We start from the raw sequence: 13,832 nt of genomic DNA on the forward strand, positions 1-13,832 counted from the left end.
TCTGGATTGGCATGGTTTGATTTGTGTTCAGTCTAAGTATAGGCTTCATCCAGTACTTCTTTACATCAATAGAATTATTGGCAGTGGAATTATTGAGAGTGGATCAGGCCTCATGTCTTCAAGAGACTGAGTGTTGCTCCTTTGTCGTCTTTACCAAGAAGATGATTCAAGCATCTCAGCCTAAAAGAATTCCCTTATAAATTGTAAGAAATTGAGACAGACCATGGTCTTTGTTAATGTTTATTTTTAAACAAATTTCAGTTTGACCATGTTTCATGAAAATTATTAAGAAATACTTCTTAAACTGCAAGTCTAAAGAGCTATTCTATATCACTAGGACTTACTGAGACAAAGTAGGAAGAAACAGGCAAAAGGATCTACAGTGTACCCTTAGACAAGTTAATCTCAACTGTTTCATTAGACAGTTTAAAAGGAAGATGAAATAGACAAACAGGAGAATACATACAAGAGTAGAAATAATGTACATCTTATTTTGTGTGTCCATAAAAGTTATGTAGTAAAACAGAGGATTTAATTTTGCCCCTGTAACTTTAAAACTTAGCAAAAAGTGCTTCTTGGCAGAGCTCTTTCTTTGCCTCTTAATGAATAATCATCTTCTTAAAAGGAAACAACATGTTTAGTTGCAATGTCAGATTTTTTTTAAATGGGGAAGAATTGGCTAGTGTAAATATATGAAGGAGTCCAATTTCAGTGTTTCATAATTGCTGCAGGTGAAGTTTTCACTTAAATCAATGTAAGGCACTATTGTAAATAGAGTGCAGTGGTTCATAAACTTTACACAGCAGAAAGATAGCTGTGAACATGTAGTACGCTATCTTGTCCCATCACTTTTCCAATCTCTAGGCTGCAGTGGTGTTGACCTTTTCTGCTGAAGAAAAACATGCAACTGGACCTGGTTCTGGGAGAAAGGCCATATAAAAACAACCTATTGTTTGCTGTACAGTATAATCTGCTTGTGCCTTAGGGAAAGGTTTGGCCTAGTAATGCAGCTTTGTGTGCATTATAGCTGAGGTAAGGGACAGAAGATGCTGAAAACTTTACAGGGAAATCTTACAGGAAATTCTTAAGGGAAAAAAGAGCAAGGGATAATAGAGACAGGACTATGAATAAAACAGGGAAGAGAGATATCATGACCAGAGCTGTGCTCTCTAATACAGCTTCCTCAATCTTGAGGAGAGGCCTAGGCTGTCCACTTATAGGAGCAGAGGTGTTTTTCAGTACCCTGTAACATTGAGTGGGGTGATAATGCTGCAGTTTTGTTGCCATCAGAAGCAGTATAAGACAAAGCAGACATTCAGTGACATTTCTTCTAAAAGGACAAGATTGTTAAACTCTGCTTTTGATGTAGTATAAGCTTTAAGGTTACCTATATCTTATGAACGTGTCCCCCCCTCCCCAGATTTTTTTAGAGGATGTGCTACTTGCCTCTGTACACACCACTATCAAATCAAGCAGCTTTAGCAAGGTATAACAACTCTCTTGGATTGAAAGAAGTGACTGGTATCTATATCAGAGTTGTTAGCTCAAGTCACACAGGAACCCTGAGCCAAAGCTAACGAGGATATAAAATTATGAGCATGGTTTAGAGCATTTCAAAATCAGCATATGAAAGTTAAGGCTGGTGGTGATACAGTAATTAGGATGCACGCTGCTGGAACTTGATAGTGTGTACATACCACCACCACCCCTGCATGTAGATTGACTTCTTTCTAAAGTTGTGGCAAAGAGACTTTAGCCTGTTAATCTTTGGAAGGTCATTAATATGATCCTCTGTGTACTTTAGGCTATGGTTTGCTTCTTTCCATAGGCCCAGTGGAGGTATAGTCAAGCATGCACAGGGAAGCTGACAGGAAATTCATGGCACCAACCCTACCCTCCACTTCTACTTTCCTTAACGCTGCCACCCTTCACCTTTGTCTTAATCATCTGATTAAGTCAAGCCTAGGAGCAGGCCTCTTAAGTGGCTTCCTAGCTGTCTTTCAAAACTAAAATGCATCTCATGGCCAAGGCTGCATAGTTAAACTGATAGAGTTAATGAGAATGGTTTTGCTTGGTACAGGAAGCTGGCTGTTCCATATTTAAAAAAATTGAAATGAGATTGAATATAATTGGTGTCAAGCTGACCAGTGGGGCAGTTGTCAGTTTTGGATTAGATACCAGAGTTAAGCTATGTTAGATTCAGAAAGGAATTTGCTTTCACTCCTATTAGTTAGCTTGATTAGGAAGATGGATTTGTTTCTTGGGCTAAGTTTAGAAACAGTCAAGTCCTGCTTTATGAAAAAAAGTGTCCCACTTTTGAATTAGAATCACTGATATCACACTGGTTACAAGTCAGCTACAGTGATCAATGCAGGTTAAGATAAGCAAGACCAGTGGCATCAGCTTCAGTACAGGATGTTTATTTGACAAACTTGCAGATTTCCTTTTAAACCCTGTTCCTGCTTTATAGTTTAGCACAGTTAATCTTGAGCCATGTTAATACAAGTGTACAGGAGGAGAAAAGTCAATTTGAGTTAACTATAAAAAGTTCTCCAACTACCACATTAGCAGAGTGCTATAGCGTAAGCAGAAGACCAATTAAAACCTGACACTGACATAAGATTCACTACATGCTGCATAAAAGCCTGCCCAATGGGCTGTTCTGAATTCACTGTCACTAGCTATAACCCATACATGGCATGCCTGCAGGCTGTGGTGAGCAGCTGTATTATTCTCTCCCCCGTGGAGGATGTAGTGCTAGTGGCCACTTTCCCTGCTGTAGTTTGCTTTGCTAGCAGGGTAGTGGCAATGGGGAGGTAGAGCTGTAGTAATAGAGGTTTAACTACAGGGATGCTTGTAGAGAAACCAAAGTTTTACTAAAAATGCTGCATGAACTTTTACTAGTATCAATTGTACACTTAGACTAGAAAAGAGCTGTAAGTTAGAGGCCATTTCTGTTCACACAAGGACACTTCAGTAGCTGTAGTTCTAGCTATCAGATGGCTGCTTTAGAGACTACTACTTAGTGATAGTTTGAGCACTAAATTAGAAAGCCTGGTTTTGAAGCAAGTCCGAATTTAATTCCTGCAAGCTACTAAAGTCAGTTCAATTTCTTCCAAGTGGTTATTTTTTTATATAAGTTAGATCAAATCAGTTCTAGCAGTATGATAGTTAAAGCCAAAGATATGATCTAAACTCAGGTGAAACTAAACCTTAGTAGCATCTTATATTCCCACAAACAGTTGCCAAGTTTATCATTTGTTCAGCACAACTGAAGTTACCACTTTCCCTTTCAGTCACTCCAAAAGTTAAAAATCCCCATTTTAATGCACTGCTCCTTATTTGGACATTCTAGTAGTTTTGGAACAAACATTAACAGTTCGCCTGCATGGTTAATTCAATATTTGAACAGAACAGCTTTATAAAAGAGCTCCAGCTAAATATTTAGAACAAGATTGCATGTACAAAGATTTACATTAAAACCATATAAAAAACTAACAAACTTCATAATTTCAAGTTACACCATGTGGTATTATTCTGAAATGATTGTAAGACATCTAAAATACTGACCAGAGTTAAAACTATACATTTGCTTGCAAGTATAATACACATTAAGAGTCTCTTGATTGTGAGGATAACTTTAGTGTCTCTGGTGGATCAATGAGCGATACTCCATGGTACCTGAAGGAGAAAAGGGTGTCAGATGTAGTCATGTTAGAACAAACTGTGCTAAAGGGATTATATTAAAAAGAGAATACAGCATTAGCAGTTTGTAAACTAGCATCTGTCTGCTATGGGACAGAACACGTTAAATCAAACACTTAATAGGTTTAAAACTCCTTATTTTGTACTTAGATTTTTAGGGCTAAAAGGGACATAATGATCACCTCTAACAGGTGATTGAGCTTCACCAAGCAATTCCTGCAATCAGTCTCCATTTCTGGACTGAGACTACATCTTGAGTTGCAAGTCAGGACACCACATCTGTCGTGGTTATTAGCTCATCTATATGAGTAGACAGTGGCCAAATCAGTGACAGGAGTCACTGGCTCAAAAGAGTGAGTTAAAAAAGAGACTTCCAGTAATGAGTGCGCTGACAGCCCTCAGCAGTCTACTCTTAACAGGAGGCTAGCTAACCTGCTTAGCTTAAAATTAGAGGTATGTATTGGAGTTTACCCACAGAAGTGGGTACTTACTTTGTACTCTTGTATTTCTCTCTTATAGACTGTTGTGTGTGTTGTGCTGCTCTGAGGTAGGTCTTATGGAGGTCCATGAGACAAGGCTTAAGGCTTTCAAGGGTATATCCTGTCATTTTGGACAGAGATTCAGGCTGAGGAAAGGGAAAATAAATTGATCAGATTAATGCACCATATTTTCCATCAGGTACTTTGCAGCAGTTTTCCCATACAAGCAGCAAAGAGTCCTGTGGCATCTTATAGACTAACAGACCTTTCGGAGCATGAGCTTTCATGGGTGAATACCCACTTTGTCGGATGCAGCCCATACAGTAATTGCTCACTTAAAGTCATCCTGGTTAACATTGTTTGGCAGTTGCTTGCTTTGTCCACTGCTTGCAGGAAGAGCAGCCTGTTGGAGTTAGATGGTGGGGGCTTGTGACCAGGGTGGACCAGCAACCCGCTTAAGTTCCCTGTGCTGCAGCCTTCCAGCAAGTTCTCAAGGCAGTTCAGCTGTCCCTTCCCCCCACTACCATGTGCTGCTCCTGCCCTCTGCCTTGGAGCTGCTCCCAGAGACTCCTGCTTGCTGTGCAGGAGGGGAAGGGGGGCTAATGTCAGGGTGTCCTCCTCCCCCCTACAGCCTGCTTACCCCTTCTCCATATAGAGCAGGGAGGGGACATAGATGGAGAGACAGATCTTGGGGCAGCAGCTGCTGTCAAGTTCCTGATCCATTTAAAAAGACAATACACTTAGGAGTGGGTCAGCTTAAAGGAGCAGTGTGCATCTCTCTCCCCCACAAACAAGGTGCGTCTGCTACCTTGTCCAGTTCCTCCTGCTCATGCTGCCTTGTATGAGAGGCTACATTAACAGAAATGTTTTAACTCTTGAGGGCTCAGCCGAGTGCTAGTTCATCACTTAGCAGCAAGGCATTCCCTGGGAAAGATCCCTTCCTCTTCCACTCTAACTTCACCGCCTCAACCAAGCTTCACAATCATAGCTTGGAACAGTATTAAAGTTGTTTAAAATGTGTACTGTGTGTATGTATCTATATAATATATAGTTTTGTCTGGTGGAAAAAAGTTTTCCTGGAACCTAACATCCCCCGCCGTGCCCCCCCCAATTTACATTAATTCTTATGAGGAATTGGATTCGCTTAAAGTTGCATTTTTCAGGAACATAACTACCAACATTAAGCAAGGAGTTATTGTACTTTGAATACAAGACAAAACTATACTTAATACTATTCTAGACTGGGTATTCCATGTCTCCACCTGCGACTAGAAACGGTACGAGCAGAATGCATGATTTCTCAGCAAAGTAATCAGTAGCTATTAGTGTTATGCCAATGCACTTTACAAAAGTGAAAATATCAAGCTGGAACTGCTAAAGAATCTTTAGCTGCATGTAATCTACTGTATACCTATAGCTGTGGAGCTATAACTACCTATCAGAAAAAAAGATCCTATTCATCATCTTAACTGTGCTAGGCTCTAAGACGGTTTGTTCTTGCAGTAGTGGTCCTTTCCTCTATGTGCTTCCAAGTAGTTAAGGCAAAAGAATTAGCTTTCCTTACTGAAACAGTATTTAAGTGTCCCTGAAAGAGGCAGTCTTTAGGAGGAGGAAAGTACTGGAGATAGCACTAAGATTGTCTTTGTTTTGGTGGGGTGGAGGGGGAAGGGGGAGAAATGGGGAGGGGCACGACCCCCCACTCACAAACACACACTGTACGGCACTCTTCTAGGGGTCACCCAGTTAGAAGCTTGCTGATTTTGGAATCTAGCCAAAAGGGCTTGTGTAGAAATCATTACTCAGTTCTAAGGACAATTAAAATAAGACTAAGCACACCCTCACCCCCATACAAGAGTAAAACTTATTCTTGGCTAGCAATGCATATTTTCTAGCAAGAACAGCTCATACATAATGTTGCAGTTTGCTGTATTTAAGGCTATTTACTTATAATTGAGACTTTTCTAAAGCTACTTGTTCTACATACCAAGGTTTTTCCAGTGATAGTATAGCTTGCTAGATGAAATGCTGCAGCAGCAATAAGTGATGGCAAGTATTTCAAGTATGGGTCAGCATCAATTAAACTCAGCTCCCCCAGATACTGTAAAGAAAGTCATTGCTGAGCAATTAGAAGCTATCACCAATACAAGATGGTTAGTCTTAGCATCATAGTTGTTAACTAGCCTTCAGTACACTGTTTAAAGATTTAGAGCTCTTCAGACACAAAAAGACAAGCATCTAATTTTTGCAGCAATATAAATATGCTCTTAATATTCAAAGGAAAGTCTCAGATCCAAAAAAGTGTTTGGTTCTATACCCTGGTGCCCATGTTATTCCACTTCATATTTCAAAATATTTTGACTGTCTATTTCTATAGTTGCTGCCTGTGTCCCAAGGGGGAGTTTAGTTTTACAGTCAGACCGGTGAGAGGACTTTAAGTGTCCTTTTCATCTCAGCTAGGATTTAGTCAAATATTGGTATAGACCAAGGGTGGGCAAACTACAGCACAGGGGTCAGATCCTACCGATCAGGGCTTTGGATCCAGCCTACAGGACTGCCACCCCCATGGCACTGCAGGCCCCATGCTGCTACCAGAAGTGGCCAGCACCACATCCTGATGGGGGCGGGGGGGGAGGAAAGAGAAGGGGGCAGCAGAGGGCTCCATGCACTACCGTTGCCTACGGGCACCGCCTGCAGGTGAGGGCAGTGCACTGAGCCCCTCCCGCCTCCAGGGACCACAGGGACATGGTGCCAGATGCTTCCGGAGCAGCATGATGCAGGGCCAGCGCAGGTGGGGAGCCTGCCATAGTCCCACTGCCATCCTGGAGCCACTCCAGATGAACAGTGCCAGGCTGGAACCTGCACCCTGAACCCCTCCTGCACCCCAGCCCCCTGCCTTGAGCCTTCCTGCAAAGTGCACCCCACACCCAGCCCTATATGCAATTTCCCCACCCAGATGTGGCCCTTGGGCCAAAAAGTTTGCCCACCCCGGTCTACAATACAGCACTGGCTCCTTGAGGCTCAGAGACCACATGTGTACAAAGTAGACTTACTATATATAATCTTCCTGAGATCACATAAGCAGCTTTACATTTTAGTTTACTGTAGTTCATCTATTGAATTTATGTCCCCCTCAGCCAAGGCTGAACCAGTATTTGAATTCTCATTGTGACAGGTATGAAAGGTCATCTTTTATGGCCAGTTCTCACTGTAGTGAGCACTACAGTGAGACAGGCTCACCATTAGAATAGAGTGCCAGCTGCAACCTCTAGAAACCAGGCAGGGAAGCAAAGCTGCTGTTCTCAGCCTGCCAGTTCTAAATTTCAGTTCTTCAAAAGCTTATTACAATTGGCACATCCCCTCTCTTCTCCAGTGGAAAATGACAGCAAGCCTGCAAGCTCCACAAGAACTGAGCCTAATGCATCCAGAAAGGTCTGTTAACTCCAAATCTATACTTACCATTGATAAATGTTCCACTTTAACATTGGTGTGCTGGTGTAGGAAGTACTGAGTGAGGAACTGGTTTACTGTTGGAGCTGCCAAGTCAAATGACAAGACTTTCAACACTAAGTGCTCCATCCTTAGGACTTGTTTCTTGGTGTAGGTATCGTCTGTGATGTAAACAAACTCTGCTACTTCAGGAGGGTAGATTTCTTCAAACTTCCTGCAGTTTGAAAGAAACAATAAGCTGGCAGCTACAGGTAAAGAGCATGTCCATCAGTCTCAGTGTTTGGTAGAATCATGTTTGCCAAACCTGACTGCAGTTTGAGAGATGGCTGAGAACTATACCTCCCTAGAAACTCTGTTGGTTGCTACATTAGGTCACTTTGTATGGCTTTAGAGATCTAGATGTCTTACTGAAAGCTTTAAGCAATTCTTCCTAATGCACTATTGAGAGTAATATGTGATTTTTAGTACCAAAACTAGTACTCCTAGTTACTGTAGTTCCAGGAATCTCAAACTGAGTTGTGTTCCAGTTTGAATACAGTTGTCTTTTCACATTCTCATTACCTGGAGACAAAGGCTTTTTTAAAAACATTGAGTATTGGTTTTAGAGTGCTAGTTACATGAACTCAGATAAAGACAGAAGCCACATTCCATGTTGTGTTTGCAAATGTCAGGGTTTTGTTGTTGAAAAAAAAAAAAAAAACGCACAAAAGTACATGAGGATACCACATGTGAATCTAGGCCTCAAGTCTTCCTAGGAAAGGAAGGATTCACTAAGTTGTGCCACCATCCGCAGATCTTTTCTATAGAAGGGGAAAAGAAAACACGGCCCCCAGATTTTCCCCTCTGGGCACCTACAGGAAAGGTTATCAAGTTCTAGAAGTTGAAAAGCGATGGATGCCAGTTTAAACTTACGATGCTAGCAACATAGCTGCAGTCCCCACAAGTTGAAGCTTCCCTCTCAGCACAGACATTGAAGAAAGAAATCTATCAATGTAGTTTACAGCTAAGTGCAGAGTTTCATTCTGTAATTTATATTCTTCTCCAACTTCCACCAGCCAGTCCACAAGAATAGCTCGCATATTGTTTGTTATATCAGGCTGCTTCTTCATGTAACCCACTCTAGGCTTGCATTTCACCTGTTGAGACAGTTGTGAGTTATGTACATAAGAGATGTAATTAGCATTTGAATCTTACAGAGAAGAGGCTGTTCCCTAGCCTCTGTTTGCCAGAAGCTGGGAATGGATCACCCGATGATTACCTGTTCTGTTCATTCCCTCTGAAGCACCTAGTATTGGCCACTGTCAGATACTGGGCTAGATGGACCATTGGTGTAACCCAGAATGACTATTCTTATGTTCTTATTCTTACTGACCAAAAACCCACCACAGATAAGAATCTGGGATTTCGTTAAACACATGTAGTACGTCTAAAGTAGAATCTACTTTAGATATTAAAAGGTCTTCGGTCACCAGGCCCAGCCAGTATGGGCTTGTTCTCTATTTTGTGTTCAGTGGATTATCTAGCTAGTTTTAGTATTATTTGAGAAGGGTTCAGCAGTTGCATCAGGAAATGATTCCATGGTCTAGTGCAGGGGTAGGCAATCTATGGCACATGTGCCAAAGGCAGCACGTGAGCCAATTTTCAGTGGCACTTGTAGTGCCCAGGTGCTGGCCACCAGTCCAGGGGGCTCTGCGTTTTAATTTAATTTTAAATGAAAATTCTTAACACATTTTAAAAACCTTACTTACACACAACAATAGTTTAGTTATATATATTATAGAAAGACCTTCTGAAAACCATTATTACTGGCACATGAAACCTTAAATTAGAGTGAATACATGAAGACTTGGCACACCACTTCTGAAAGGCTGCCGACCCCTGGTCTAGTATCTTCCTTTCTCAACCTATAAATTGCTAGTTTGTCACAGTACTAGCTTTAACTTATCTTGTTTCCTGATTGGTCCTCTGGTCAGGTGTCGTTTGTTAACCCTTTCCAGGTGAAAGAGACATTACCCCGTAGCTATCTGTTTATGACAACACCGCATAAGAATTACTGCATTCTGTCCAGAAATTAGACCAAACACTTGTAGTTCTAAGGGCATATTTATGGCCTCTTACCTCCATTTCCCTAAGGTATGTATAGATGTCCTCAATGTAGTCTGGCACCTGATTAACATTTACTTTTTCTTCCACTTCTTGAGTTACTGATATATCCATAATACTTGGAGAATCTAAAAAAATTTCAAGATAGTAGCAACATTAAGTTAAGTTTGTAGAGTTGTCAGCCCACACATTTACAAGAGAGTCTAATGATTGACACGCACTGCTAGTTTAGTTTTTATGCATTTGAGCCACCAAGGCTGCAGCAGTCGAGAGAGACCAGAAAAAGTAATCAGTTTGCAGTTGTATCATACTTCATTCCAGTCATGGAACGAGACATTTGTTCTTCAGGAATCCCTTATCAACTGGTCCAAGGGAAGGAGAGCTCAATGGCAAACATGAAGTGCAAAGGGTGTCTCTAGCCTGACAATCAGGAGAAGTCACCTTGTATTACAATGTTAAAATAAAAATTCAAGTTCTGTGCTGATTTAGAATAAGCTGAAGCCTTTGATCAGTGAGTTTAGAGGTTGGTCTAAAATGGAGGTAGATTTTTCACAATGGGGATTAAGTAGTTGCCAGAGCTACAGAACTAAGCTATTGATATGGTCCTTACACAGACGTATTTACATGTAGAGAATGTTAGACACCCTGTAGTTAATGTCCCAGTGTCATTATTTTAGGAATCTACAAGCCAGCAGGCTACCATATAAAATTATGTAAATTGACCCACTCTAGACCCATTTAATACTTGGACAGAGGGGATTAAGGAATTACATTGTGGATTCTATTTTTGGAAATTGGATTAGATCTTTCAGACAGCAGTGTAAAAAGGGAACTATAGAATTAAGTATTACTCTTGTTAGATTCAGTCAGTCAGTCATGTTTTTAATACATGGCATATTGTGATGTACCTCTGTGCACACACATCAAGGAGTCAATATAGAACATAGCAAGACTGCAACATAGCAGCAGTTATTTGTGTTGCCCCACACTTTCCTTTGCAGTAACCCCTGACCTCCACATCCCTCTGTAGTAGAGCCCCCCCCCCCCCCCCCCCCCCCTTTTTAAGCCCCCCCCCCCCCCCCCCCATGAATTCAAATGTTTTGAAGCACTTATGTTCAGAGTGAATTTGGAGCTCTGAGCTCTTGTATTCACATCTGGAGACAGCAGGAGCTAGAGGTACTACCCTATCAGTAGCCTCTAAGCTAAGAGCATTCCAGTCTCTGCAGAGACCCTGCTTGGAGTGAAATACTTTGTTCCTCTTCTGTTTAGCCTCCAAGACTGTAGCCAGGAGCAAAGCTCTAGAGTGGTTTGTGTCTGCCTGCAATCCGTAACCCCCTCCAATAAGTTACAAGGTGGCAGGGCTCAAACAGGTCAGTGTGGCTCATGAGCCACAGTGGGACTGAGAAGGGTAAGGGCGCACACAAATATGGCAGTTAGTGGGCAAAGCAGAGCAATTGACCAAAAATAGTTTTGGGAATGCACAGGGAGGAAGCATCAAGAAAAAAGAGCAGCTTGAGGGATTAACCAATGTACCACCTACCAACTCAATCTATGTCCTCTCCAATAGCCTGGAGGTTTGGGAGGTCTTCTAAGCAACCCTAAATCACTCAAACTGGACCTTTATAGGAAGATATTATTGTTCCATTACTTATGGAAAGATCACAGCCAAGACTGACATCTCCCCATGGGTACTGCTCTGATCTGAGATCTAGAATGGTCTGGTCATCCCACAATCAAGTTGAGAATCCTTATTTGTGATAAGTTACTTCTGATAGTCCAATTGAGGTTGAGATTGGAAGTGCGATTTAAAGATACTTGCATCCAGTTTCTGCTAAGATTTTCCAACTTTATTTTCACTGATCTGGTACCAGAGGCAGTGATTTAGTACAGGAGTATAGTGGGTGGAAAAAAAGTGTTCACTTGTTTTTTCTGAAGTGAATACATTCTGGCTCTTCTACAGACAAATGCATATAAGGTGCAGTGGGAACTGAGGTTCTCTGGTCAGTGTCCCCCTCTGGATCCCTGCTTTTGAACCTGAAATCACTTTTGCTCCCTGTTTTTTCATTTGTTGTCCCTGTAATCTTTTGACACTTAGGTCTAGTGGATCCTCCAGGGGGATGGGGAGGGGGGGAAAGGAGGAGAAGAGAAGCAGCTTTAGATGAGGGTGAGTTAGTACCCTCCCACCCCACCAGTGCCTCAACACTGGCAGTGGTTCTCAACCCCTAACCCAATCAGGGCATAGCTGCAACCCATGTGATATTCCCAGGGCCAAACAGGTAGCATATATAGTGTGGATGGATGTGGCCCACATTTCACATAGAGCACCATATGCAGCCCAGGATAGTAACTAGATTGAGAACCTCTGCTGTTTGGAGCTGACAAATGCATTAGGAATTGTAGCAAGAATACTAGATTTAATCTCTTCACAATACTTTGTGTTTGAACAGACTACAAGTTTGTAACTTTCAACTCCAATTAAATTTACCCAGTAAAACTGATGTAGTATTGTATGAAGTAGCCTATATGAGAGTCCAGCACTGAATTGGGCATGTCAATTTCAGAGACAGAATCTATGCTTTAGACACCATTTTCTGTTAGTAACTAACATACTTACCAAAACTAAGATCCATTGGATTGTCTATGGGTGCCAAGGGTTTTCTGTCTCCTAATGACGTTACAGCTGTATTTAAGCCTAGGACCTCTTCATGGGACACAGCCTTTTTAGGCACCACTTGTCTCTTTCGTCTCTCCCCATCGGGCTCATCCATATGGATGGCAAAAGCAGGCTGTTTGTTACCTGCTTTCCCATCGGGAACTTTGGGATAGTTTTCATCATTAATACTCCAGGGTGCGTGAGCAAGAGCAGCCTAGAATAAGAGTTTGCCATTAGTGTTTCCGTGGAGCCCTCCTTCGATCCAACGGGGCTCCGTAGTCCAAGGCAGCACACACGCGCAACATTTCCATTGCAGCCTAACACCCTGTGGTTTGCGTCGCGATTTCGAGCTGTCCATGGAGGCCCCGACGCTATTCCGAGCTGATACGTCGTGCCTGAGCAGTCCGCCCTCTCCCTCCTGCTAGAGGAGAGCCACCCCCATGTGCCCGGCCCGCGCTCCCAGGTGCTCAGCCTAGACAGGAGCAATGCTGGCGCGTTGCTGGTTAGGTTCCTCGCCCACCCCAGCCGAGCCCCAGCGCAGCAGGAGCCAGCTCCCCCGGCCGGCTGCTGACAGCTCGCTGCCCCCGGCCCGCTCATTGCTCCGCGGGGCGCAGCAGAGGGAAGCGCGGCCCTAAGATGGCGGACGCCGGGCGGCTGTTCACACTGCGGGGTGCGGGAGTCCGGGGCCCGAGCACAGGAGCCGGTCCCGGTCGCTGCAGCGCCGCGGTGCAGACGCGCCCGCCCGTCGCTAGAAGCGGTAGGGATGACGGGGGCACAGCCACCCCCAGAGCCCCGGCCCGTAGCGCCCCCGCCCGGCAGCCCCACCGTGCAGCGCCCGCCTTGCCTGCGGCTGGGTCGGGCGGCGCTGGTTGCCCCGCAGCAGCGCCAGCACCGGGCGGGCGGCGGCGGGCGGCCGCGCTTTGCCGACGGGGGGCACATTCTCCTGGTTCTCCTGCTCCGGGTCAGCGGCGCCCGCCAGCATCATCCTAGCGCCGGGGGAGGGGCTCGGCGGGCACCCGGCTCCGCGGCCGCTCCCTGGGGATAGAGGTGCGGCACGACGCCGCTGGGGTGCCCGGGAGAAAGGGGACTCGCGCCGCAGACAGCTCCTCCAGCCCGCTCCGCTCCCACCGTTCAAGTAGCCCGCGACTATTGAATCCGCCAATGGGGAACCCAGGCCATACGTCACACCGCCTACGGCGCCCCGCGGGGGCCAAACGCGCTGCGCGAACAGTCAGCGTGGGCGGGGCGGGAGAGAACGGCGCGAGGGGCATGGGCAGCCGCAGCCGCGGGGGGAGGTCGCTGCCTCGTGCGGCGCTGCGCGGTCGGGCTGATTGTACAGCGGCTGGTGCGCAAGGCCCCGATCCCGCAAACCCTCGGGCACCGGGTGGTCGGGTAAAAAAGGCGTTGGGGGTTCGGGGCTGATCCGCGTCTAGAGTGTCAGGCCG

The 13,832-nt window shown here is 44.3% G+C and overlaps 1 protein-coding gene across 1 annotated transcript; it reads right to left on the reverse strand.

Moving 5' to 3' along the window:
• Nucleotides 1-224: 224 nt before the first annotated feature.
• CCNA2 (cyclin A2) lies at nt 225-13,510 on the reverse strand. The gene is made up of 8 exons (XM_032776022.2): nt 13,232-13,510; nt 12,349-12,601; nt 9,750-9,862; nt 8,544-8,767; nt 7,641-7,845; nt 6,169-6,282; nt 4,197-4,330; nt 225-3,681 (listed from the first exon to the last, which is right to left on the reverse strand). Exons 1-8 carry the CDS (start codon nt 13,370-13,372, stop codon nt 3,612-3,614), a joined length of 1,254 nt encoding a protein of 417 aa, XP_032631913.2. The 5' UTR covers nt 13,373-13,510; the 3' UTR covers nt 225-3,611.
• Nucleotides 13,511-13,832: the final 322 nt, after the last annotated feature.

This window comes from Chelonoidis abingdonii, chromosome 5 (assembly GCF_003597395.2).
Source record: "Chelonoidis abingdonii isolate Lonesome George chromosome 5, CheloAbing_2.0, whole genome shotgun sequence".
In the NCBI taxonomy this organism is placed as follows: domain Eukaryota; kingdom Metazoa; phylum Chordata; order Testudines; family Testudinidae; genus Chelonoidis; species Chelonoidis abingdonii.

What these genes read in the sequence shown, in the direction of transcription:
- CCNA2 (XM_032776022.2), bottom strand. Translation starts at nt 13,372, where the DNA reads ATGATGCTGGCGGGCGCCGCTGACCCGGAGCAGGAGAACCAGGAGAAT. An exon ending in CATACCTTAGGGAAATGGAG is followed by an intron (nt 8,768 to 9,749) that starts GTAAGAGGCCAT and finishes CTGTCTCAACAG; the next exon opens with GTGAAATGCAAGCCTAGAGT. An exon ending in CTATCACTGGAAAAACCTTG is followed by an intron (nt 4,331 to 6,168) that starts GTATGTAGAACA and finishes CCCTTTCCTCAG; the next exon opens with CCTGAATCTCTGTCCAAAAT.